This window comes from Micrasema longulum, unplaced genomic scaffold (assembly GCF_059751315.1).
Source record: "Micrasema longulum isolate JH-2025_06_02 unplaced genomic scaffold, ASM5975131v1 h1tg001021l, whole genome shotgun sequence".
NCBI classification, from domain to species: Eukaryota; Metazoa; Arthropoda; class Insecta; order Trichoptera; family Brachycentridae; genus Micrasema; species Micrasema longulum.
The window spans coordinates 471,805-495,965 of record NW_028278209.1 but is presented as its reverse complement, the minus strand read 5'-3'; the positions used below and the strand labels follow the sequence as shown (position 1 = coordinate 495,965).

The 24,161-nt window shown below is 31.0% G+C and overlaps 1 protein-coding gene and 1 long non-coding RNA gene across 4 annotated transcripts in view; one reads left to right on the top strand and one right to left on the bottom strand.

Annotated features, from left to right (window-relative positions):
- Positions 1-2,328, top strand: part of LOC148277503 (uncharacterized) — an 11,815-nt gene extending 9,487 nt beyond the window's left edge. For all 3 annotated transcript variants that reach the window (XR_015823458.1, XR_015823456.1, XR_015823457.1), the window contains exon 2: positions 1,392-2,328. This is a non-coding gene — a long non-coding RNA (uncharacterized LOC148277503). The remainder of the gene's footprint in view (positions 1-1,391) is intronic.
- Positions 2,081-24,161, bottom strand: FucT6 (alpha-(1,6)-fucosyltransferase 8). The gene is made up of 10 exons (XM_088232809.1): positions 24,000-24,161; positions 22,949-23,402; positions 20,158-20,475; positions 16,367-16,532; positions 15,406-15,592; positions 15,039-15,276; positions 14,398-14,551; positions 13,787-13,960; positions 12,254-12,496; positions 2,081-10,140 (listed from the first exon to the last, which is right to left on the bottom strand). The coding sequence occupies exons 2-10, from the start codon at positions 23,191-23,193 to the stop codon at positions 10,051-10,053; spliced, it is 1,815 nt and encodes a 604-aa protein (XP_088088935.1). The 5' UTR covers positions 23,194-23,402; positions 24,000-24,161; the 3' UTR covers positions 2,081-10,050.

Below are 24,161 nucleotides of genomic sequence, written 5' to 3'. Positions count from 1 at the left end.
CATGTGCCAGTTCTGGGACAATATAAATATACCATTTTAAATAAATATTAACTATCAACTTTGTCGGGAATCGAACTGAATGCGATACACGCGAGTGCGTATGTTTTTGCGATACTATGCCGTTGTGTCGTCGTAAACGCATTTTACGAAAGCGGGACTTTTCGATCAGTACAACAGTGTCCACCATCCGGATATACATATTTTTTCCGCTGAAATTAATTTAAAGGACATAAAAATAAAACTTAGATAAAGTGGCGGATTATAAATATTTGGTTGTAAATTAATGATTAAATATTCACGCCTTAGATTAAATATTGTACTCAGTTACCTACGCCTTAGACATATTTGACCAACCAATTATCATTGATCTTTTTGATGTTAGATATTTTTAATGGATGGATAAGAAAAAAAAAGTTGAGAGCTTTTTAAGAAGTGGAGAGATGACGCAATTAGCATTGCGTATTTAAAATTAATTTGTAATAGCAATAGCACTGCTATGTGTAGTAGTTTTTTTTTATTTATAAAAATAGCTTTTTTGTAAGTGGTGAGATGGCGCAATGAGGAAGTTCAATGTTTTTTTTTATTGATTTGTTAATAGACAATTAAAATAAGCCAAATTTAAAAAAAAAAGTTTTTATGTACCATATTATTTTATTTTATTAGGGAAATCAACAGTTCTACATACATATTTTTAGTAAACAAACAGATATAGTGTATAAACTCAGAACTAATAACAGATGTCCACATAGTATACAAAGTTAGTAAAGAAAATATATTACATATCAAATAAATACATACAATTTATACATTTCAAAATGTTATTTTCATGTACTCAATAATCAAAGATTTTAAAAATATTAATTAATATTATCAGCGCTATGATTTTTTAAAGCTTGGTATTTCTGAAATTGATCAGCGTGTGACGTCTCAAATTCTCTTCCGTTTCTCCTCGGTAGTTCTGCCGATTGGTCCGTTGACAATAAGTAAACCAGAAATCCTCCACAACTCTCTTATCATTAGTTGATTCATATGAACTAGTGACGTCGTTCAAAGTGGTTAGTTTTTATTTAAATATTATTTTCGTATATTTTCAAGAAACTCTGCAGTGTAATTTGATGCTCTGTTTTTTGCCGCGCGTAAGAAAACATTTTTTGTATCAAATTTCCCGTGGGGCTAAAGTTCCTCATTAGCATAGCGTATTTAAAATTGATTAAGAATACCAATAGCACTGCGATATGCAGTTGCAAAAAAAAGCACTGCCAAGTGTGATTGCTAATTTTAATAAAAATAATTTGGAATAGCAACGTTAAGTGTTTTGTTTTTTCTCTTTTTTTTTTAATCATCGATAATTTCTCATGAAATTCCTCATCTCGATCTTTGAAAAATTTCAGGGAAGAGAACCAGGTCAAAAGGGAGGAAGATACTTGAAAAGTGTACAGAAAAATCTGCAAGATCCTAAAAAAACCTTGAATAAAATTGGGACCTTTAACAGGAGAAAGATATCCTTATAATCCACCTTAAAAAAAGTGTAAAATTCTTAATTATCCAGAAATTTAATTATGCAAGTTACGTATTAAAGCCAGTTCCCAGATCAATACAGTTTTCATGTTTTTATGAAATATACTCAGATCAGTTATTTTAGGCGTAGAATAATTTTAAAAAAATAAATTTTTATATTGGTTTGAAAGTATCAATGTTATTACTTAAGTAAAGTGGTTAAAATAAAAACAGTGTATTTTAGTTTAAGTATTTTTTGTCAATGGTTTTTTTAGCCAGAGTACATTTTTTAACATTTACATAATTTTTTTAATTCCTCTGTGATTATTCCCCTCAATCAATTTTTAAATTTTGTTTTTTTTTTGTCAATGAAAGATTGGAATTCTGACAGAATAAAAGTTAGTAGGTATAATATTTATATTTGCTCCCAAAGAATTACCAACTCGCACTCACGAGATTCTAAATTCACTAGTGACAATTGGATTAGTCAAGTAAACAACGGTTAAATTTATGTATAAAAAAGAAATTAAATTTTTGTAAAAAAATGCCGACAGATTTGTATACCAAGAATAAAACACATACATTTAAAAAAATATTTTTTAATACACTCCCCAATTACCAAAACACACATACCTAGAAATTTCAACTATGAGATTCATGCAACAATTTTTATTATGTGCTTTCAAAAATTCTATAACCCCCAAATTTATTTTACAAGACAATTTAACTTTCCAATTTAAATGGAATATTGGGATAGATGTTTATTTAGATTTTAATAAAGAGCTTTAAAAACTAAAACCATAATATTGTATATAAAATATCATAATTACCTCTGAAATTTTTAAAGCTGGGGCTTTTTTTAAGAAGAATAAATCAATAATATTTCAAACACAAGCAATTTGCTTACATTTATCATTGGTTTAACAAATAATTAAAAATTCATTAAAATTCCTTAAAATAAAATTAATTATGAAAAAAAATGTTTGGTTAACATTGTAATGAAATTTTAACAAGCTTCATATGAAATTTATTTTAATTGGTGCGTAAGATATGAATGTCAACAAAAACAATCATGGTTTAAAAAATCAACAAAAAAAAACTATTGTTGAAATATAAAAATATACATATTAGTGACTGTATTTGAGAAGCACGCTGTTTACAAGGTATAATGTTATACGAAAATGACATTGGTTCTTAAAAACTAAAATTGATCCAAGAATTACAGTGACAAAAATAAATGTTATAATATCAACGGCAAAAAGGCTAATTGACTGATAAGCTCATTGAACTAATTGCTATTATAGCAGAAATTGAGTTTGAAATCATATGAGCTGATGCCCATGTACTTAAATTTTTTACAGCAAAAACTCGACACACAACCTTCACAAAGTTAACAGATTTTTGTAAATTGTCTATTGGTTTAAACTAAAAGGTGTTTTTAGTATTTATCCTACATAACCCTAATAGTTTTACATACAATGTATATCGCGCATGCATATTACTTACCCTGACCTATTGAGAAGGAATCAACGCCATTGAGAGTTAGCTGACTATTGTGTACGCTTTGTGGTGCTTGTTTTGCCAAATAAAATTGAAAAACCCGCAGGTTGTAAGATAATGTCCGAGATTCGTTTCCTTAATGCGAAGAACATTCAACCAGTCCACATTCATCAACATATCTGTGAGGTGTGCGGAGAACATGTGATGAGAGATTCAATAGTAAGGTGAGACATGTCAATGAAGGAACAAATGAATGATTCCTGATAATGTGGGCACCCTCTTTAATGAAGAAGGAATACAAAAGCTTGTGCCACGGTATGACAAGTGCCAACAAAATGGCGGGAGCTACAAAGAAAAATAATTTTAAGTCTAAAGATTTATTCAAAAGTTTTTTTTTCTTCTGAATATGTACTCGTTTTATTTAATACATCAAGCGGAAATTATTTTCTGAATTTTTCTCGTACATAAAACCTGTCTTACCTACATTCTTTGGAAATTGATTCAAAACAAAAAAAAACATAGGCTCATTTTTATTTAGAATTTTTTTTGACTCTTCAAAATAGGGTATCAGTCATTTAGCCTTATAATTGTTAATATTATACAGGTTTATTGAAATATTCCACAAAAAACAATTCACCAAGAAAGACGAATTAAACATATAAAATATCCTGTAGTTAAATTTTAAAGTTAAAATAGTATTTTCTTTTGCAAATACATACGTACATTTGTCATGATTTTTAGCACATTTAGCTTCTCATGGTTGCATTACATTTTAGTTAAATTTGTCTTCTTTCTTGGCCATATCTCCACTGCTGGATATAGGCCTCTTCTAATATTTTCCATTATTTTCTTCCCGCAACTGGGATCACGTCGTCTACCCATCTTTTCCAGGGTCGCCATACTGGTCTTTTGTTGTCACGCGGTCTCCATTTCAGAACTCTGGGGGTCTATCTCTCGTTTCCCTGTCGCGCCCATTGTCATTTTAATTTAGCGATACAGTCATCTATGTCGGCGACCTTTGTTTGGCGTCTGATCTCTTCATTTCTAATTTTGTTCTTCAGACTTATTGCTAACATTTGCCGTTCTATAGAACACTGCGTGCACTTGAATCTACATATTGTGTTGGCGGTTAATGTTATCGTTTTCAACCCATATGTTACCACCGGGAGAATACATGCGTCGAAGACTTTTCTTTTTAAGTTTATCGGAACTTCCTTGAAATTTTTATTACTGTATTATTTAACAACACTTATTCTGGAAGACGGGGGCCAGTGCTATAAAAGTTCTTAAAAAATAGGTTCTCGTTCCGAAAATAGGTTCTCGTCCTTTAAGCTTAGGTATTCAAAGAGTCAGGCTTCTAAGTGGCGAATTTGAATGAATGTCGAATGCTCTCATAAATCTCCTCCTCCAAGCCCAGGTCCGTACAAGTATCGTAATATGTATTTAACTAAGCCAAATAATTATTTTTGTAACATGTTATTTCAATATATGATTGAGTTTTTTTTTCTATCATGTAAAGTCGAATGGGCATTTACATTGGCAAACTATTTGTGAAAAAATTATGACATAGTATGTATGTAAAACGTGTTTAATTTTCTGGGGGAAAGGAAAAAAAATTGAGTAGACATAGAACCTTCAAGATTGTTTGAAACACTTTTTTCTATTGTTGAAAAATGCTCATGATTAATATAAAACTGACTAATAAAATTATAGAAGAAAATTAAAAAAAAATAAATTATAAAACAAATAAACTTAGTAAATTATTTAACAAAAATATAAATCACAAATTTGCATTTTTTTATCAGTGTAATTCAAGGCAGATCAAATAATTTACATACGCTTAATAATTGGATTATTTCAAAACTGAGAGAGATAAACACACGACATAATTTTAGGATGTAAGATTCATAGATATTTTATTAAACACAAAATACATAATAAATATAAACGTAAAATAATATGTCTTATTTACATACATAATATCATATTTACAAACATTGGTCTTGTAGCAATTAAAAAATATTACTGTATAATATTTACTTAATCCACCTATATAATCAGATAATTATTTTAAAAACTAAAATTTTACAATATTTTCATTTCAAGTCACAAATAAATAATTTTACATTTTTTTCTTAGAAGTTATTTACACACCACTATACAGGTATTTAAAAGGTAGGTAATTGATTATTTTATTTTAAAGGAATCTCGAACTGCAATACTTAGTTGTTCCTGGACTGGCACCTGAAGCGTAAGACTGATCATCTTACCTTCATGTAACAGATGGTCAAACTATGCTGCATTTGGTTTAATGATACAGTGGCACCGCACCACTGGGTGCGAAAAGGGGGATGATGATTTTTTTTCAAACCAAAATGTTTTTATCAACAGATTACAACAGAGACGAAGAACTTTTCAGAGAAGGCAATATAGAAGTCCAGGCATCTACAGGGCTTAAGACTTGTCTTTGGCTGGTTTAAGTGGCCACTTTACACACTGTGTAACATTAACCATTCTGCCCATATTTGAACATCTATATTCCTTCAATTCTTTCATCTGTTGATGTTTGTAAAGTTAAAGAACTGAAAACTTTATTTATGTGGGTGAGATTCATTTGTTTCAAAATGTTTTTGCTATAAAAAAATTACGTATTGATTTAGTAAGTGTAATTTTTTAAATATATTTATGGAGCACCAAGAACTTATTGAAGTCAAATTTTATTAAACAGATAAACAATAAATTCATATTAGAAAAGACAGGAAAAGATTTTGGTTTAAAGTGGACTCGATTTGAAATTACGTGAATAATGCTCAAGATATATCCAATTTCATATGAGTGCTGAAAAGTTAAAGAGCGCTATTGGGGAGTTAGCTATTTTTAAAAATAAACTAGAATAAAATGTTGTGCTAATTTATTCTTGAAATAAATTTCAAAATTTAAAATAAATAAGTATCACATCAGCAAAAAACATTTCAGATTTTTCTTTCCATCCTTCATTTTTATAAAATGAATGCATCACTTCATGATATTTTAACAATTTTCAAGTATCGGCTGAGTATCTAAGCTAAATATTAGCGAATTTATGATGTTTGACTAAGGATAACCAACACTGTTGAACATATAAACACATTAACCCATTCCACATACACATAAATTTATCCGATAATACACTATTTAATTTTGCGAGTATATGTGAAAAAAAAAAAACACTATGGTAATGATTTATTTTGTAATTAAATTGCAAATTTGTAATATTTGAGGGTATTAGAAGCAAACTTAGAAATCTCCACTGAAGGAGTTACTGAGAAATTTGCGAAATACTTAGAAAAAAGAATTGTGAGATTTTTAACTATGCTTCACTAACACAATAGAGAATGCTAAGTTTGCGATGTCAAGTAGTACAATTTTGAGACAGTTTTGAATTTAGGTATTTAGGTAGGTAGGTTTTTATGTATTTTGGCATTAATAACTAATTTTCTATTTTTGGCGGAGATTTCTAAGTTTGCATCAATTATTTATATTATTTGCATAAATATAGTGAATTCTCAATAAATTTAGAACAAACAACATTATTTAAAGACTAACCGGGAATTTCCGTTTAATATCAAAATGGCATTGGCCGGCAGGCCTTGTGTGGGAATGGGTGAAAAAGTTAAAAATAATTACGATTTTACAGAAATAAATCTGTGTTTTTCTCATGACTAATTTGTATTTTAAAAAATTATGCATTTTTGAAGACGACATTTTTGCTTGGTTGAAACAATGGCATAATCTTTGAATAAAGCAGTGTATAAAATAAAGAATAACCACAAAATAATTAATATAATTTCAGAAATAATTATTTCTCTATAAACAATTTACCCGCTTCCATTTACTATATTTTAAAATAGTAATTAATACATACAAAAATCAGTTGCTTTTGCATAGTGTCATTTAATACATTACATGCTTTATACTTTTAAAAAAATCTGTTTATTTACGTGACAAGGGCATAAATAATCTTATTATAAACAATTGTGCTACATATTATTGTTATTAATCTAAAGTTGTTGATACAAAAATAATTTGATGTTGTTCAGATATAACATTAGGTACATATTTTAATGAAGTGAGTAAACTTAGAACCTCATTATAACCAATTCATTATTTGTACAGTTATTAAATGCTACATGTATTAAAATATAAAAGCCTTCTTTAAGAGAACTAAATTACATTTTAACATGGTCCTAAAAGGAAGGTTTTACATAAATACTTTTAACATTAAAAAATAACTTTTAGTGTGAGTGAAAAAGTAAATTATGACATATGGTTTTTAAATTAAAACATCAAAACTGTCTTACAAAGAACATATTTTATTGCTTTAGTTAGGAATAACCATTTCATACTCTGAAATAATAATAATACAATGGAATGGTTATTTAGAAACATAAATTTCTTCTCCATTGTTAATTGAAGAAAAGAAAAATAGAAAAAACTTAAATAGATAAGACATTGGAATGAGTAAACGTATTATGTGCTTGACTTTTCTTTAATAGTGTAAATAATTTTCAAGATAATGCGTACGCACAAATAAGGTAATCTCAGGAAATTGATCTTCGTACTAATAACAAAAAAATAATTATTGTAAATGGGAAAATAAAATAGATTTTATTAAGGCCAGGTTTGCCTTATTTGCAATGGCACATTATTTTTCTTTTAATCACAATAAATTGCAGAACACGCTGTATATTTTTAATTAAAAAAAGGAGGGATGAAAAAAAAATAAAACAAAGTAATACACAGTTCTGCAAAAAAACACAAAACACATCTAATATGGACATATAAGACTAGGAGGCTTACACTCAAATGAGATTTCTGCCAATAATATCATAGTTAAATTAAACAGGCCTAGGCACATATAATTACATTAAATTAATACCCAATAAGACTATTTTGATTAAAATTAATTGAGAATAAAATAAAATGCATAAAAATATTTTTAAAAACAATCATAATAAATTAATCGATCCATGTTAAAGGGTACAAGTCACACTTTTGGTGATTTTGTCATTTTTATGTAAAATCTACAGATCTTTTAGTCCTCATTCAATATCTAACAAAAAGGCTCTAATCTAACAAATAGCTTGTAGAAAATTGTACCAGCGATTATAGTTCCAAGTTAAAAAAAGACTAGTCTATTGACAAGTTCCCTTTTAACATGGAATCAGAATAAAAAAAAAAATTTAGTGGCAATACTTTATGAGTGTCCTGGCAATACGACAGCGGTCAGTTTAGTAGTTTTACCTTAAAAATCCAGCGTGATATACTGCAGGATTTTTAAGTAATTTCAACATGGATATAGATGAGAATCCGATGAGAAAGCGGAAACAAAATTCTGCTAACCTAAACCATTGATGTTGACGAGATGGTAGAAAATAAATGAGAACTATATATCATTCTAACTGTAGGAAGTAGACTTAATATTGTAACCACCGAATTGTAATACTTTTTTACTGAAAAAATAATAAAACATGATGTTAAATTTTTTGTTTTATTAGAAAAAAATTTAGATGCTTAAAGGGAACAAGTCTGTGAATGAAAAAAAAAGTCATAAAAAACTTACTAACCAAATAATATTTTTAATAAACTTTTACATCAGTATTCCTTATTTATACCAAATTATTAATTAAAAATAAGAAAAGTTCCTTAAAAAAATTAAGAGACAGTTTTTGTCGATTTTCTCAACCTTCGGTCTATGGACGTAGGCCCCTTTAACATGGATCGATTTAAATACGGACAAGGAATTATTACCTAATTATACGTACAGATTATAGGCGGTTTACGTGGTGAAGCGGTTAAGATGATTGACTTACACGGAAGGTTCCGGGTTCGATTCCCAGAATACAAAAAATAAAATGTGAATTTTCTTAAGCCCGGAAATTTTGTGCTGATTCACCGCTGTAATTAGGCCCCCTGGCCTGTTGTGGTGCAAAAAAAATGGATTAAAAAATTAATTTTAACTGACACTTTAGAAAGTGCCTATGAGCCCAGTAGAGTGGATACATCCACAAATGAAAAATAAAATAAAAACGTAATTGTAATATATATGTAAATTTTTGAAAACTTGTAAATATTTGTATTTATTTTGTTCGATAATTGAAATAGATAAATAAAATAAATCGATTAATTTTTCAGTATGAAATAAAATAATTCATACACATTGGCAATACATTCATGGAATAAATAAAACTAAAAATGAACTCATTTTATGTCGATTAAACAAAAAACATATGCAGGAAAAAACGGAATCATTAAGCAATTATTTTTAAATAATTCAACATGTAGAAGTGTTGCGTCCTTAATTATTATTGAGTCAAATTTTAGTATATTCAAATAAATAAAATAAAAATTGATAAATATTTTTTACAACACTGCAAAAAGCAAAGTATTTTTTCAAATGAATAATACGTTCAACCACAATTTTAACAATCCCAAAATATACTAACACAATTGTAATTATTTAACATTAATTTCTCCAAAAATTCATTGTTTAGAACTCAAAAATCTCCAATTTAGATACCAAATACACAATTTTATACAACACGGCATTCTTGATCGAAATAATACCTGTTATTAAAAATTAAATAAATAAATTTACAAGAGCAAAAAAAAAAAACAACTAAAATTTACAGACTGTCTTATATCAGTTACAATATTCCTAAAATACAAGTATAAAAAAGATTGATCATGTTTTAAATACAAGAATCAATTGAATATTTTCAGAAACAAATACAATATATGTATGTATCAATAAATATATACAAATCATTATTTTGAAAAAATTGTAGAACTCGAATTTGATCACTATGTGTGGGCTCTAAATCTAGAAAAATAAAAATATATTACTCTGAACTTTACAATGCAAAATCTCTAAAAATCTTTGAGATGTAGATTTTATCCACTTAATATCATAAACTAGTAAATAGTCACTATGTATAAATGTTTTTTTTTTTTATCACAAATGGTATTCAAGATTGTTGTATTGTTTTTGCCAGGTAGATTAGCTTAACCAAACTATTCCACAACCAAGGGAACATTGGTATATGTAGGAAATTCCACATCGTCCAATTTGTCAACTGTCTTAAATGAGGGAAAGAGACCAACCTGAAAAAAAACCAATTGATGTTTTTTTATTTTAAAGGTATAAATAAAATTACTTTGTTTTATGAACCACTTTTTTTATACAATATTATTTTTGGTATGTATATATATTTACATATTTATACACACACAATTCTGGGTTTTTTATCCCAAGGGGGAGTAGGTATATTATTATTTATATCACTACAGAGATGGGTAGAATTTTTGTTTCAAGGTTTTGACAGGTCATAAGCCCTGTAAACGCTCGAATATCCATAATCTTGAAACAAAAATTCTACCCATCTCTGTAGTGATATAAATAATAATATCACTTTTTTTATGGTCACAACCGATTAGATGCGGCAACTCACGTTGCCCTTTTCAGGGTTATATAATAACAATTAAAAAGTGGTTCATAAAACAAAGTAATTTTATTTATACCTTTAAAATGTAACAATGAACTACAAAGTTAGTGCTACAAACATCCAAATTATTATGTTTTTTAATTTAATAACTGTAACGTACGTGTTACCACGTGTTTGTGCGCTGGTTCGTCACCCGCGTCTGTCGCAGTCAAGCTTCCCGGCGTAAGTGGGAAGCCGCCCTCCCAGACAGAGTCAAAGACAAAGTCGGAAGGTAGGAGCACAGCTGCGCCGACCGCAAGTCAACCTCAATAGCCCTGAAAAGGACTTTCCACCCGGTCCAAGTGGTGTAGAGAGGCGAAGGCAGTCAGCAGGCAGAGCGGAGCGAAGAGCAAAGTGCAGGAGGGCGAACAGGGCGGAGAACGGAATAAAACATGTCTGAACTGTTCAGAGTTAGGAACTCAACTAAATTTATTAGGTCGGTTACACGCCTTATATAGCGATGCGCGTCGGGCCCCGTGAGTCAGCCGTCCCACCCGCGCCGGCTGCCTGGGAGTGGTGGGGGTAGCTCTCCCCCGCCACTCGCTACATGCCGCCGGCCGCAGGTGGCGTAAATACGGGCGCTTAACGCCCGTACGGGCTATTTCGTCCGCAGCCGCGACGCGCACAACATGATGATCATAATTTTTATTTTACATTACATTTTACATGTTTCTAGCTATATTTTGCCCCGGTAATACTGAGGCCAGGCTCGAAAGTGAATACTTTATCTTTATTGAGAGCCTAGCACTCAGTTCTGTACATATACCGGGGATTCTACCTGGTTATTTGATTATATATTTGCATTTTTATTATTCTCTATTACGCGTCCGGAACAATAACCAAATAAAAAAATGGTAAATCAATGCTGTTTATTAATCAATTTTTAATGCCTCAAGAAATTTATAACTATGTAAAATGTTATTTGGTCTGCATTAAATTTTAAATGAGATTCACTGGGCATAAGATTTCTGAATAAATATTTTTGAAACAAAATGCAATTGTACAACAAAAAAATTGTGTCGGGTTTATTGTTATTCTAATTAATTCTCTATGTTTACAATTTTTTTATTAAATCACAGACAGCTCAGTAATTTAATAAAAAAATGTGGTGGGGAAAAAATGGGGAAGATTGAAAAACAAAATGTTTTAATTTGAATTATGTAAAATCTTTAATTTAATTATGTATAATGAATAACCCCAAAGTTAGTGCTTCAAATATATATTTTATTTATTTGAAAAAATGGTTTGGAATAGAAATACTAATAAATTTTATTGATGCCTTGACACACTTAATTTAATTAATTTTCAGAGAAGTTTTTTCTTCCAATCAGTAATTACATTGTATGATTGCAAGCTTTTCATTATTTCATGGTGATAATTTATTTTATTAACTTTAATTCAATTAACTGTGTTACTGACAACAGTCACATGCAGACTAGCTATGTCGTTATCAGACGAAAGGGGAGTCATGTGCCTAAATATTAGAGAAATGCAAGACCTGTCAACAGAGGGCGCTGTCAAAACTTTGTAAAACAAGAACACAAGAGAGATCGCTCTCTTTTCCACGCCGACAGCTTCCCAATAAATACGTACCGTATTGGAAGTAGTTAAAGTGTGCGAGCTGTCACATATTTGAAGTTTCCTCATAGGGGACATCTGTTTATTTTTCAGAGAATTTTTCTTTTTACATAGCAATATATTTTACGACCATTATGAATCTACATAGCACATACCTGATTGGTTCTCTTGTTCATTCCTTTGCTGAATCCATTCCAATGATTTCCAGCTATCCCGATAAGGTCTCCCACTTTGAGTTGCATCTCCTGGTTTCTTTGAGGAGGGGGATTGTGTGGCAATACAGCCATTACATTGTGTGCATTCTGTCCACCATAATAGTAGATATCGTCCAGAGATACAAATCGATCTGATGCGTCAACATGTAATGATTGCATAATTTCATAAGCCGCTCTGCACACCTAAAATTTAGTGTTTTTACGTTATTATTGCAAAATTTTCATTTGGAAATGTAAATTTAGGGAAAAAAAATAATTTTATTGAATGAAATAAAAATGAGTCTTTATAATTTTGTAAACAACTTATTAAATGCAATTGATAATTAACTGTCCATAATTTTTTTTATCCAAAAGATGATTTTTTTGTCCTGATGGAAATTTATATCGGTAAAAGACCTTCTTATCAAACAAATGGCTGTTTTTTTTTTACATTTATGCTCTATAACTATGCTCAAATTAATAATGAAACACCCTACACACAAACAGCGCTTGCAAATTGTGAAAATTTACTTTTAAAATTGCTGTTTAGTTTGCCAAATGTAAAGGGCTCTTAGTGAAAGCACGAATTTGCTGCGACACAAGTTTGATGACAACATTATTTCCAGAAATGGTTCTGCCAATTGGCCTCCACAATCCTGTGATTTGATCCCATTGGATTATTTCCTATGTAGCTATGTCAAGTCCACGGTTTATGTCTATGGAAACAAATCAACAACTCAAGCATTAGAAGCCAATATAAGATGCACCATTTCGGAAAGAACCCAGATTTGTTGGGAAAAGTTGGCAACAATTGGTCAGACAGAATACGCTACGTAACTGGTCATAGAGGATATTCTTCAGATATAATTTTCAAAAAATAAACATGTATTTGTATAATTTCAAACACAATAAAAACAAACTCATTCAAATAAATATTTGCTTCTTGTATTTGAACTTAAAGTTGTATCAAACTTATAAAAACACCTGATAAAATGCAAATGTTAAAAAAAATATTGCATGAAAAAACCATGTGTAGCTACAATGTTTTCTTTGGTGTATTCAAAATAATAGAATAGAACAGAACACAATTTATTTTGTACCATTTAAATATTAAATGAATTCAAAACAGAAAAAATCATAAGGTTAAAAAACTATTTCTAGTTCATGATTTATCGATAAATAAATTCAGTCCTTGCTTGAACCAAAAAAGTACAAATATTTATCAATTCTTTATTACGATGGACAGTGGGTTTGAATGTATAATAAGCTCTATGTTCATATATCAGTACTTGTCGGTAAATAAAGCAAACATCCAAATTCCATTTGTTAGTAGGCAAACTAGAATATTTTATTTGAAAACTTTTAGTCACGCACAGATAAGATAATGTTAATTAAATATTCGGATGGACTATACAAATTTTTCAATTAGTTTCTAACACTGCTTTCTATGAGAAATTTAGAAGAGGAAATGATGATGTGATTATAAAATCTTACCTGACTACTAAATGTGCAGACGATGAAATCACAACGACTCAGTAGATGAATATCTAAAATAATACCATGTAATGAGTTTACACTATATCTCGTAGACACAGCTGCGGTTTTTGCTACATTTGTGTCCCCAATAACTTCGTACGTAGGATATTTCTTGATTGCTTCCAAAATAACCTAAAATTTTCGTTTATTTTATTATAAGGCAATTCAATAAAGATATACTTGAAGGTATTCGTCGAAAAAATTTCACATGCATTATCTTCAATTATAGAATTACACAAAATAGATAGAATTACGTTTATTGTTTTTTTTTTTTAGTTTAATTTCTTATACAGTAAACAATGCAATGAAAAATAAGTTGTATTTGTGTACTTCTAAACTAAGATTTATTCCTAAGAGATTATTTGCAAAAAATGGGAGAGTATCATGAAAAAGGACAATTTTGTTATTTTGGCAGTATATTGTATTCCCAATACATGCGGGTCATAGGTGTGTGGTATGTAGCATTACTTGAAAAAAAAGGCGGTTCAAATATGTAAAATTGAATATAAGTTTATTTTTGTTTAAATAATATAATTAAATATGCTACCTACTTGATTAATTAAACTTACTTTTGGGTCATCAGAGGCTAGGTAAATTCTTCTTTTATCAACTTTTTGAGTCATTTCTAATTGCGTGAAATACTCGTCTACATGCTTCATGTATTCATCCAATGGGTGGAAAGCTGCTTCAGTTCCCACCTTATCTGTACGGCGAATATGAACCCTTGAAGGACAAAAATATGTTTATTCTGATGAAAAGTAAGAATCAAACGATTCGGCCATTTTAAAATGTCGTTCTTTCAAAATACGGGTCAGATTATGCTTAATAAGCTCCTGATGTCACTGTGACCTGTATAGAACTATTGACAGGTCTCCGTAAATTAATTTGTCCCTTCCAAGCCTAGGTCTTAAAAGAGTCGGACTACTGAGTGGATAGCAAGTACTCTCATATCTACTGTTAAATATCCTCCTCCATGCCCAGGTTTTTTAAGTATCAAGCTATCAATTAGGCAGGGGACAAGCTCTCTCCTCAGGTTTAACCAGTGTCTCCCGAAGATATCCCAGGATATAAACCATCATATTCACATAAAACGCTGTGGCGAAATTATTTAAGTAGGCACTCCGTCACATGGGTTTTTTCACAATAGTAACACCCAGTCAATTTTTTTCTGTGGAAGAAATTTGAGCAACCGGATAAAGGGCGGACTTACCCCACAATGGGTCCCTTGAAGCCCATTTTTTTTATGGTCTGGTCAAGGAACGTGGCGGTTTCTGGCTGCGGCCGGAGCAGGTACTTCAGGAACTGTCCCAGCCACCAAGCGGCTGGAGAGCCGTGCAGCTTACGCAGGCGCGGGGCGAGGTCGGCAGGGATGGCCAGGGGGAGGAAGGGCGGGCGGTGGGACAGTGAGTCTATCACCGGGAGGCTTACCACCTGAGTGTACCACTTGCCTGAAATAGCAAAACATACAAAGTTTGTTAGAATGTTCATCATCGTACCTTTATAAGATTTATCTAGATAACTTTAAATCTATTAAAACTGCTGAAAATTGTGACTATTCCTCCGATCTGTTTTATTACCTGGCCAAGTGTCTTTTGTTTCTCCATCCGCACTAGTGCACGTGTCTGAGACGGGCTGGAAGATGTGCTCCCATCCTCCGCGGTGATACCTCCATCCCACAGACTGAAGAATGAGCGTCCTTTCTGTGGCGTAAGCCAGAATGAAGCAATACACCACATGGTGCAACTGGCAGCCATAACCGCAGCCCTGAAAATATATTTACATGTAATTCATGCATTTAACAATTATATTTTTATTGATGACCACCTCACTTGCATAAGTTGTATTGTAAGTTCATTAATCATAGTTGGGATATGATTCGTTAGTTTATTATTTATTTAACTTTTTGTATATAATGTTGATTGTACATTGGCGGGCTTATTGCCAAATGGCAATTTACCAACCAATAATTATATTATAATATTAGTTAATCACAATTATTTAGAACTATGCAGGTCATGAATATTAATGCTCCCCTGGTTGCTGGTTTAAAATCACAGACACAAGACGCTTGCTATGGATCCGCGAGATCCATTTTATCAAATCAATTTATTCATAAAGGATACCAAAAAATGTATCACTGTGCAGGTGGAATAAAATAAAGAATTGTTAATTGATATATTTATTGAAAAAAAATAACATTTTACATTTGAAACAGAGAAAAAAGGCACCGCCCATCCCAGCAGTCTATAAATACAACAAAATGGACATCTCAGATCCGATACGACTTTGGTAATGTTAAATGATACGCGGTGAAGATTGCTCACGTGAGATTTATTTTGCACTGATATTACGATGGTAAGAATAATTTATACTAAAGGGATTTAGAGATAAAAAAAATTCTAGGACTGGAGATATAGAAAAATATAATAATCAGATTTTATTTTAAAAAATTTGAGTGAGTGCAAAAAGTAAGTAAATTTATTTGATTGGCGTGTTTATATGCACACGGGTACACACATATTTTGGCAAAAGGTATACCTTATTGAGAGTGCACATAATTTTTTTAGCTTTAGAGCAGTCAGGAGGGTTCTGCAAAGCGTGGAGTCTCCGCTGGACTAAATCTCCGAGTGCAGCTGATTCAGTCTCCCGCCATCTTTCATAGCCATCTACTTCTTGCAGGGTATGGAGGTCATTCGAAAGAGAACTGAAATAGCAAAAATATCCATTAAAAATATTTTGGACCAGAGAAATGATAATAATGATACCCTTATTTCTAATTAGTTAGTAGTAATATTCTAAACTGTAAAGATTTACTGACAGGAACTCGGTAGTCAGATGGCAGAAGGGACCATCTGTAATTTTCAAAAATGTTCAGGAGAGCTGTAATAAGACTAAATTTCAAGACTTCAATCTACAAACTAAAATATTTTAGTGTTATTTTTGAATAACAAATTACCATTCTAAATAATGCTGTTTTTATATATTTTTTTCTATGTGTATTTACCGAAATATTTATTAAAACTTTTGAAAACTAAAATACAGATGGTCCCTTCTGCCATCTGACTACCGAACTATAGTATAACCTTTCTATAATCTAACAGTCATACTTAGGGATGTGCTGACTTTGGAAATGCATTAACTTAATGTCGATTTTAGTTCTGTAAATCTACTTTTCATGGAAAATATAAAGTACAAAACTAGTGTACGAGGTGTGGCAATTACATCCTGAGAATTTAGTTGCGGCTTGCGAACCGGCAACACTGCATGACTGGCGAGCATGCGCCTGGCTAGATAGGTCCTTCTATTCAATAGCAGTGAAGATTTTATGGTAATCGGGCGTCTGGTTCGTTTTTTACGGGTGTTCTTCGGATACAAGTTTTTTAACTCGATTGCAGAAATGACTGACTCAGTTTTTAAGCAACGTGCTGTGATCCAATTTTTGGTCGTAACTGGTGTAAAACCTGCAGAAATCCTACGAAAATTGAGGCAGGTGTATGGAGATGAGTGTCAGTCACAATCACATGTGTTTGAATGAGCAAAACGGTTCAAAAATGGTAATGAATCGTTGGATGACGATCCGCAGTCAGGAGCGTCAATTCTCACACACACAGACGCAAATGTCGACAGTCTTCGAGAGCTAGTCCTGTTTGAGCGTCGCCTAACCCTTCGTGCGTTATCATACGAGTTAAATATAATTAAACAATTTGGAAGATGTTAGAGAAAAACATTAATATCCAAAAGATCTGCGCGAAGATGGTGCCCAAAATTTTCACAATGCAACAAAAACAAATGCGAAAATCAATTTGTGACGATTTGTTATCCCGCATTGAGAGTGATGGCAGAGACTGGATGGGTCGTGTAGTCACTGGAGATGAGACCTGAATATTCGAACATGATTCCGAGACCCGTAGACAAAGCCTACAGTGGAAGAGGGTGGGGAGCGCCCAACGAAAGCAAGGATGTCAAAATCACGGCTGAAGGCAATGCTGATCATTTTCATCAATATTCATGGCATTATTTACCGTGAATACGTTTCTGAGGATCAGACAGTGACTGGAAAGTCCTATGTTGAAGTTTCGGAGCGGCTGCAACAGCGTGTTTTCCATAATCGACCCGACTCGCTTGCCGCTAATGGCTGGCTCTTGCACCTTTGATAATGCTCCGGCTCATTCCTCTTTGATTGTGAGGGTATATTTGGCGAAAAAAAGTATCCCAACGTTACTGCATCCACCCTAGAGCCCCGACTTGGCCCCCTGTGACTTTGTCTTGTTCCTTAAAATGAAGAGTCACCTTAAAGGCACCTAACTTTAGAGGACTATCAAGGCTGCTTCCGATCATGGGAGAAATGTTGAAAACGTTGTTCTGAGTTAGGAGGGGACTACTATCAAGGCCGTTAAAAAAGTTTGGTTGCTAACTTTATTTGCCTGTGTTTTATTTACAAATTCTCGGAATTTAATTGCCATACCTCGTATATACACTATGATTTTCCCAAAATGTGTTCTCCACTAGTATGACTTGAATAAGTTCTGGTAAGCAGAATTACATCAATCATCATCATCATTCCCCTATCCACACCCAGTGGTGCATAGGTCACTACATTGGAACACCAAATGCAGCGTACCTTGATCATCTGTTACATAATGGTATGGTGATCAGTATTACGCTTCAGGTACTAGTCCAGGGACAGTGAAATATTGCAGTATTAGTGTTAAATTACTTTTAAAATAAATATTTAATATCAACCCTGCCAGGAATCTAACCCGGGACCTCAAGTATGTTAAGCGAATGCGCCAACCACTGAACTGCGAGGCTGACTTATCTATTTGTTTTCTTTTTCAGGATTTTTACCTGAAAATAGCCATCGAATACATGTATGGCATTTTCAACATTTTTTATGTTTTTATATAGATTTTAAAATAAAACAGATACTTGAGCCCTTGAATAAAATTATTGTGACACATTACAAAAATCAATTAAGTTTAAAAACTAAAATGTTCACATCACTATCAGTTGTGAATTAATTTGTTCTAAATTATCATTCAGCCGTGTTATGTAATTTGCATGTTCAGCTACAAGAGAAATTATATTTATAATAGCCAGATTATGGTACAGCATAATTCGGCAAGCATCAATAGAATAAGCCATATTCTGAAGGCCACCTTATTTGTTGTGTATAATGTATGAATTTGTTGAATTGAAAAAAAAGAATTACTTATTTAATTTTACACATATCTTTTGTCGATTATGAAAAGTTAATAATCAATATTTTACTCGACATATTGAAACATGACTAGATAAGGAATGTAGAATATAAACCAGATACATGCTAATAACTATGAGATAAGGTTTTATTTGACAGTTAAGAACTACATTAAATAGATGATTTATATTAAATCATTCATAATTTAAATTTACTTCAACAGAGAGGGAAAACATTTTTGAGAAGGGAATATGAAAGTCTAGGCATTTACAGGGCTTGTGACCTGTCATTGGCTGGTTTAAGTGGCCACTTTACACACTGTGTAACATTTACCATTCTGCCCATGTTTGAACATCCACATTTTCTCAACTCTTCCAACTGTTGACTTTTGTGAAGTAAAAGAGCTGAAACCTTTATTCACGTGGGTGAGATTCATCCGGCCGAACCAAATGTAAAAGGTGGGATTTTCCAGTGTCACAATTCTGGTATATTTTTCATAACTTCCTCCATATCCTGTTTTCCACCTGCTGATAAGCCTCTAAAGAGGTTTAGAGGGTTATTCCTTTATACATAAAAAAAACATATTGACTGTTTGGCTTTTTCTTGAAAACAGAATTTCAAATGGTTCTTTATTTTGTTTAAAAAATAAAAAAAACTATTCTATGAATTCTGATGACAGTTAAAATTCAAAGTTGGTCAAATTCTGGAATCAAATTTCCCACCATTAACAATGGAATGCCCCTTACACCTTTTTTTTTATAAGATGAAAATATTTATAAAAATCATCAAACCTTAATTAGTTTTTAGTAAAAAAAAAAAAAAAAATTCAGTGAACAGTTTGGAAAAGTGTGAAAATGTTATTTTTCTAATAATATAACATGTCACTGAAATTATAAAAAAAATACTGTAATTAGCTATTATTATATTGATTAAGAAAAGTACAAAAAAAAAGATACTAGAACTGAATATCTGCCGGTCTTCCCGCAAGCAAAAAGAAAAAATATTTTCTGTATCTACGTCTAAAAATGGAATGTAAACAGATATGTATTTTAAAACTGTCGTATCACTCTTGAGGCAGATTCCGTACAAACAAATAAGTCGAAAGATAAAGAGTTATATTTAAACTCACCGTTTGTGTTCTGTTCCTAAGTCTAGTATATTTTGAAGCACCTTAACGATTTCTGGATTGTCAGCATGATCTATATTCAAAGCTTTGACAACCTCTGCATTGACAAAATTCCAAAGTTCTTGAGTATTTGCTTTGATTTTTCTTCTAATGTTTTCATATTCCATGGAAGGATTTGACTTCTGATCTATATCTTTTCTCCACGGTGCGGATTTACCAGTCTTTGCACTCTCTAGAATATCATTAGTATTATCCAAGGCTTTGTTTACAGATTCATCTAGTTGTTTGACTAATTCTAATTGTTGTTCCTTGGCAAAATCCCTAAAAAAATGCAAGTGAACTTGAGATTAGCCACGCTGACCAAAATAATACTTTATTATTATAAGCATTAACAATGTATTTACTGTCTTCTCATTCATAATAATTCACATTCATTTATTCACAAAATAGGTATTCTCGGATATTCTATTTGATCCAGTGTTAGTATTTAAAAAAACTTTACTAGAGAAAAAAAATAGTAAAGTATAAAGCTAGTAACTAAATAATTAATACCTTAACCCTTATCTTAGCAGAACAAAAACATTTTTTTTACGCATTTGATGGTTCAAGAGGCTTTCAGAATCCCAAAAAAAATATTTTTAATTTTTTAAAAATAAAAGTTTAATATGAATTGTTATAATGCAGTTAGGATTGAAAAATATAGCTAAACAGTTTTAACTAAATAGTGTTTTAGTTCATGATAAAATTGAGATCATATTTTATGTATCCTATATGGGATCATGTGTATGGATATTTTTTTTTTTATTTAAAAAAAAAAATGTTTTGATTAAATTATTGAAAGTTCTTTTACAATGAAAATATTACAAAAAGTATGATTTCAACAATTGTTAATACATAGGAATTTTTGTAAACTATTGTATTTACATATCGTGGGATAATTACTACAAGTTAACTTCAAAATCAGCATTTGTGAGTTAACCACTGAAAAAACTTCCTCCATGAATGCTACAAATAGATGTTCCATTGTAATGGTCACCCTATACCTATTAAACTCACGCCCCTCCCCTCATCCCCTCCCTCTCTTTTTTTCAACTATTTCTCCCACAACATAAAATATTTTCATTACCTAATCAGTGCATGTAAGGGATGCTTGTTAAAATGCATGGCATGTTGGTTTTATATTTTTGTGTTTTGCATGTTGGTTTAATTGGTGACCTGACAAAGAGATGGTTACGTCTCGAAACCAGTAGACATAGGAAAGTCGGTAAGTAGTTATAGAAAATATTTAATGACACATAGTAAGTACTGATTCATTCATATTATGATGATTTGAATGCATGAAAATTAAATTAGCTATCCTTTCCATTGAATGGCCTTCCCCTCAATTCTCCTCTTTTTTATTTATTTTATTTATTTATTTACTTAAGTTAGTTAATATTACATTGTATATTAACTAATATATTTACAATTATAACAAATACTTATTAAATATTTCTTACATAACTACATTATTACAATAAACATAACATTTTTTTTTTAAATCCGTAAGTTTTCTTTCATTCTTCATACTTTCAGGCATCTCATCATACAGTTTTAACCCTTTATACATTAAGCTATTTTGTGATTTTGTTTTTTTCTTAAGTGGTAGTCTTATCCTATTTCTATTTCTTGTCCTATATTTATGTACATTTCTATTTAATATAATTTCACTTATAAAATACTTTGGCATGAGATTATTAAACACTTTATATATAAATACAAATACATTATACAATAGTCTTTTCTTTATTCCTATCCAGTTCAATTGTTTTCTCATTTTTAATTTATATTCATCTTTACTTTATTTCCTTTTTCTTTTTTTATAATTATTTACATATTAAGTTAAAGTATTATGATTCTATTTTAAGTCAATTGCTATAATACTTTATGTACTTTTGACTATATATTGTAAGAGCCCTCTGGGTGTTTATAAAATAAATGACTTATCTATTTGTGGCATTCATGGAGGAGGGTAAAAAAATGTGTTTTTAGTGGGTAACTCACAAATGCTGAGTTTGAAGTTACCTAGTACAGACTATCTTACAGAAATTTTATACAAAATTTTGAATCGAATAAGCAGGTATATATTTTTTAATGTATGTAATAAATATTTTAAACTTCGATAACAAAACAATAATTGATTCTAATTCAGTTTACAGAACGATGTTGAAAAGTAATATAGTAAAATACATGATTTTGAGCGATAAAAAAATTATAATTTTAAATAGGTTTTCAATTGTGGCAGGGTGGAGATTAAATTTGTTATTGGCAACACTATCACTAACTTAAATTTAATTCCTGAGTTAAAATTTCAACAAGCATTGTCTTGAAATCAATTGAATTTGAATAGAGAGTTTATAACTTTACTAATGTCTGAATTAGAGAATATAACTTAACTCACTCTTTGATGCACCTGAACTACTGAGTTCAATAAAATTAAATATCCCAACTAGAAACCTCAGACAAAACTTACCATTTCATACCGATAACCATAGAACTAACTATGGTTTTCATTCCCCTATGCCCAGAATTCTTAGGTCTGCCAACAAACATATCAGTCTTTATTTCTTTGATAAAAAGTTATCTTCTTTCAAACGATCACTGAATCAAATTCAATTATAAACACCTCTCTCCCGCTTACACTCCCACAAAGTCTACTATATACCATTGTGTCTTTCTACTTTTCTTTACAATAATTTTCTATTGTTCTTAAAAATTCCCATTGAGCGTATATATAAATAAATATAAGTCTTACCTAAAACGGAAGTCGTGAAACAACGCCTTCAATTCTTCATTTTGTTTTTTAAGAATTCCGAGATGGAGTAATGCCTGCGACAGGCGATCACTAACAGGCTCAATGTTAGATTTATTGGATTTACTGGGGCTAGAGCACATCATAGGAAGTGCCACCATAACCATGAAAAATATCCATACAATGACAAGAAACATGAGAACCTGCACCCACCGGTTAAATAATGCTTGCCGCTGTAACATCTTCATTTCAAAAATGATTACCGAATGTGTAAAAAACTTATTTGATCAAGTAATTATTTACACATATATTGATTCTATAATTGTAAATTAACTTTATCAGATAACGTAAAACTTAAATTAATCATCATAGCGCTTTCATTGTTAAATTATTGAGATTAATTTTCAGATCTTTTGTAACATCGTAGTTTATTTTTTTAGGACTCCATATGACAAACCTGAAACAAGAGATGTTCATTTTATAGCTATAGTAAAGTTGCAATTCTCAACATGATTTTTTTGAGAGCATCAAGATTTATGAAAAAAGAAGTAATAAAAATTATGGTTGGTCGGCGTGAATTGCCGCCAACGTACACAATAAGATTTGACTAAGGATAATTTTTACAGAACGTAAAATTGAGCATTAAGCAATATTTAAAAAATGTTTTAAACTACTTAAAATTATATTTTTTCTAGACTTTCTGTCAATAGGAGTTGTAATTTAGATGTTGCATTTACGACTGATATATTTTTATACCTCAAAAACCTAATGTAAGTTATTAAAAAAAAACATTTAAAAATTAAATTTGGTTCTTATTTTTTAAAATTCAAAAAACAAATATTTACTCGGGTGGTTTAGTAATCAGTTCTGTTGAATGTTGGGAGATATTTTTTTACGTGTTTGCTGCTTACACACAAAGCGAAATGTAAAAATTCAGTGGCTTTGTATACAGGAATGTTTCCCAGGAAATGACCACTTTTCTAAATAATACAATTCAACACTGGGCCAAGGGTCCATACCGGCAGTGAATTAAAAATATTTTTAGCGTACATACCCATGAGTCACACTGTACAGAAAATGTGAGCGTGATTTGGCATTTCAAGCACCGAGGAAAACTTTTTTGAGATAAATATGTCGGAAAATAAGTGACAAAATGTATTTTAGATTCAATTTTACTCTTCCGTGTAACTCTCAGATGATGGCTTATATCAGCACT

Bases quoted from the DNA above. Each gene is read 5' to 3' on its own strand.
- FucT6 (XM_088232809.1), bottom strand. From the start codon at position 23,193: ATGAAGATGTTACAGCGGCAAGCATTATTTAACCGGTGGGTGCAGGTT. The intron at 12,497-13,786 runs GTAAGATTTTAT...ACTAAATTTTAG, and splicing joins TCTGCACATTTAGTAGTCAG to GTGTGCAGAGCGGCTTATGA. The intron at 10,141-12,253 runs GTATGTGCTATG...GTTTTTTTTCAG, and splicing joins TGAACAAGAGAACCAATCAG to GTTGGTCTCTTTCCCTCATT.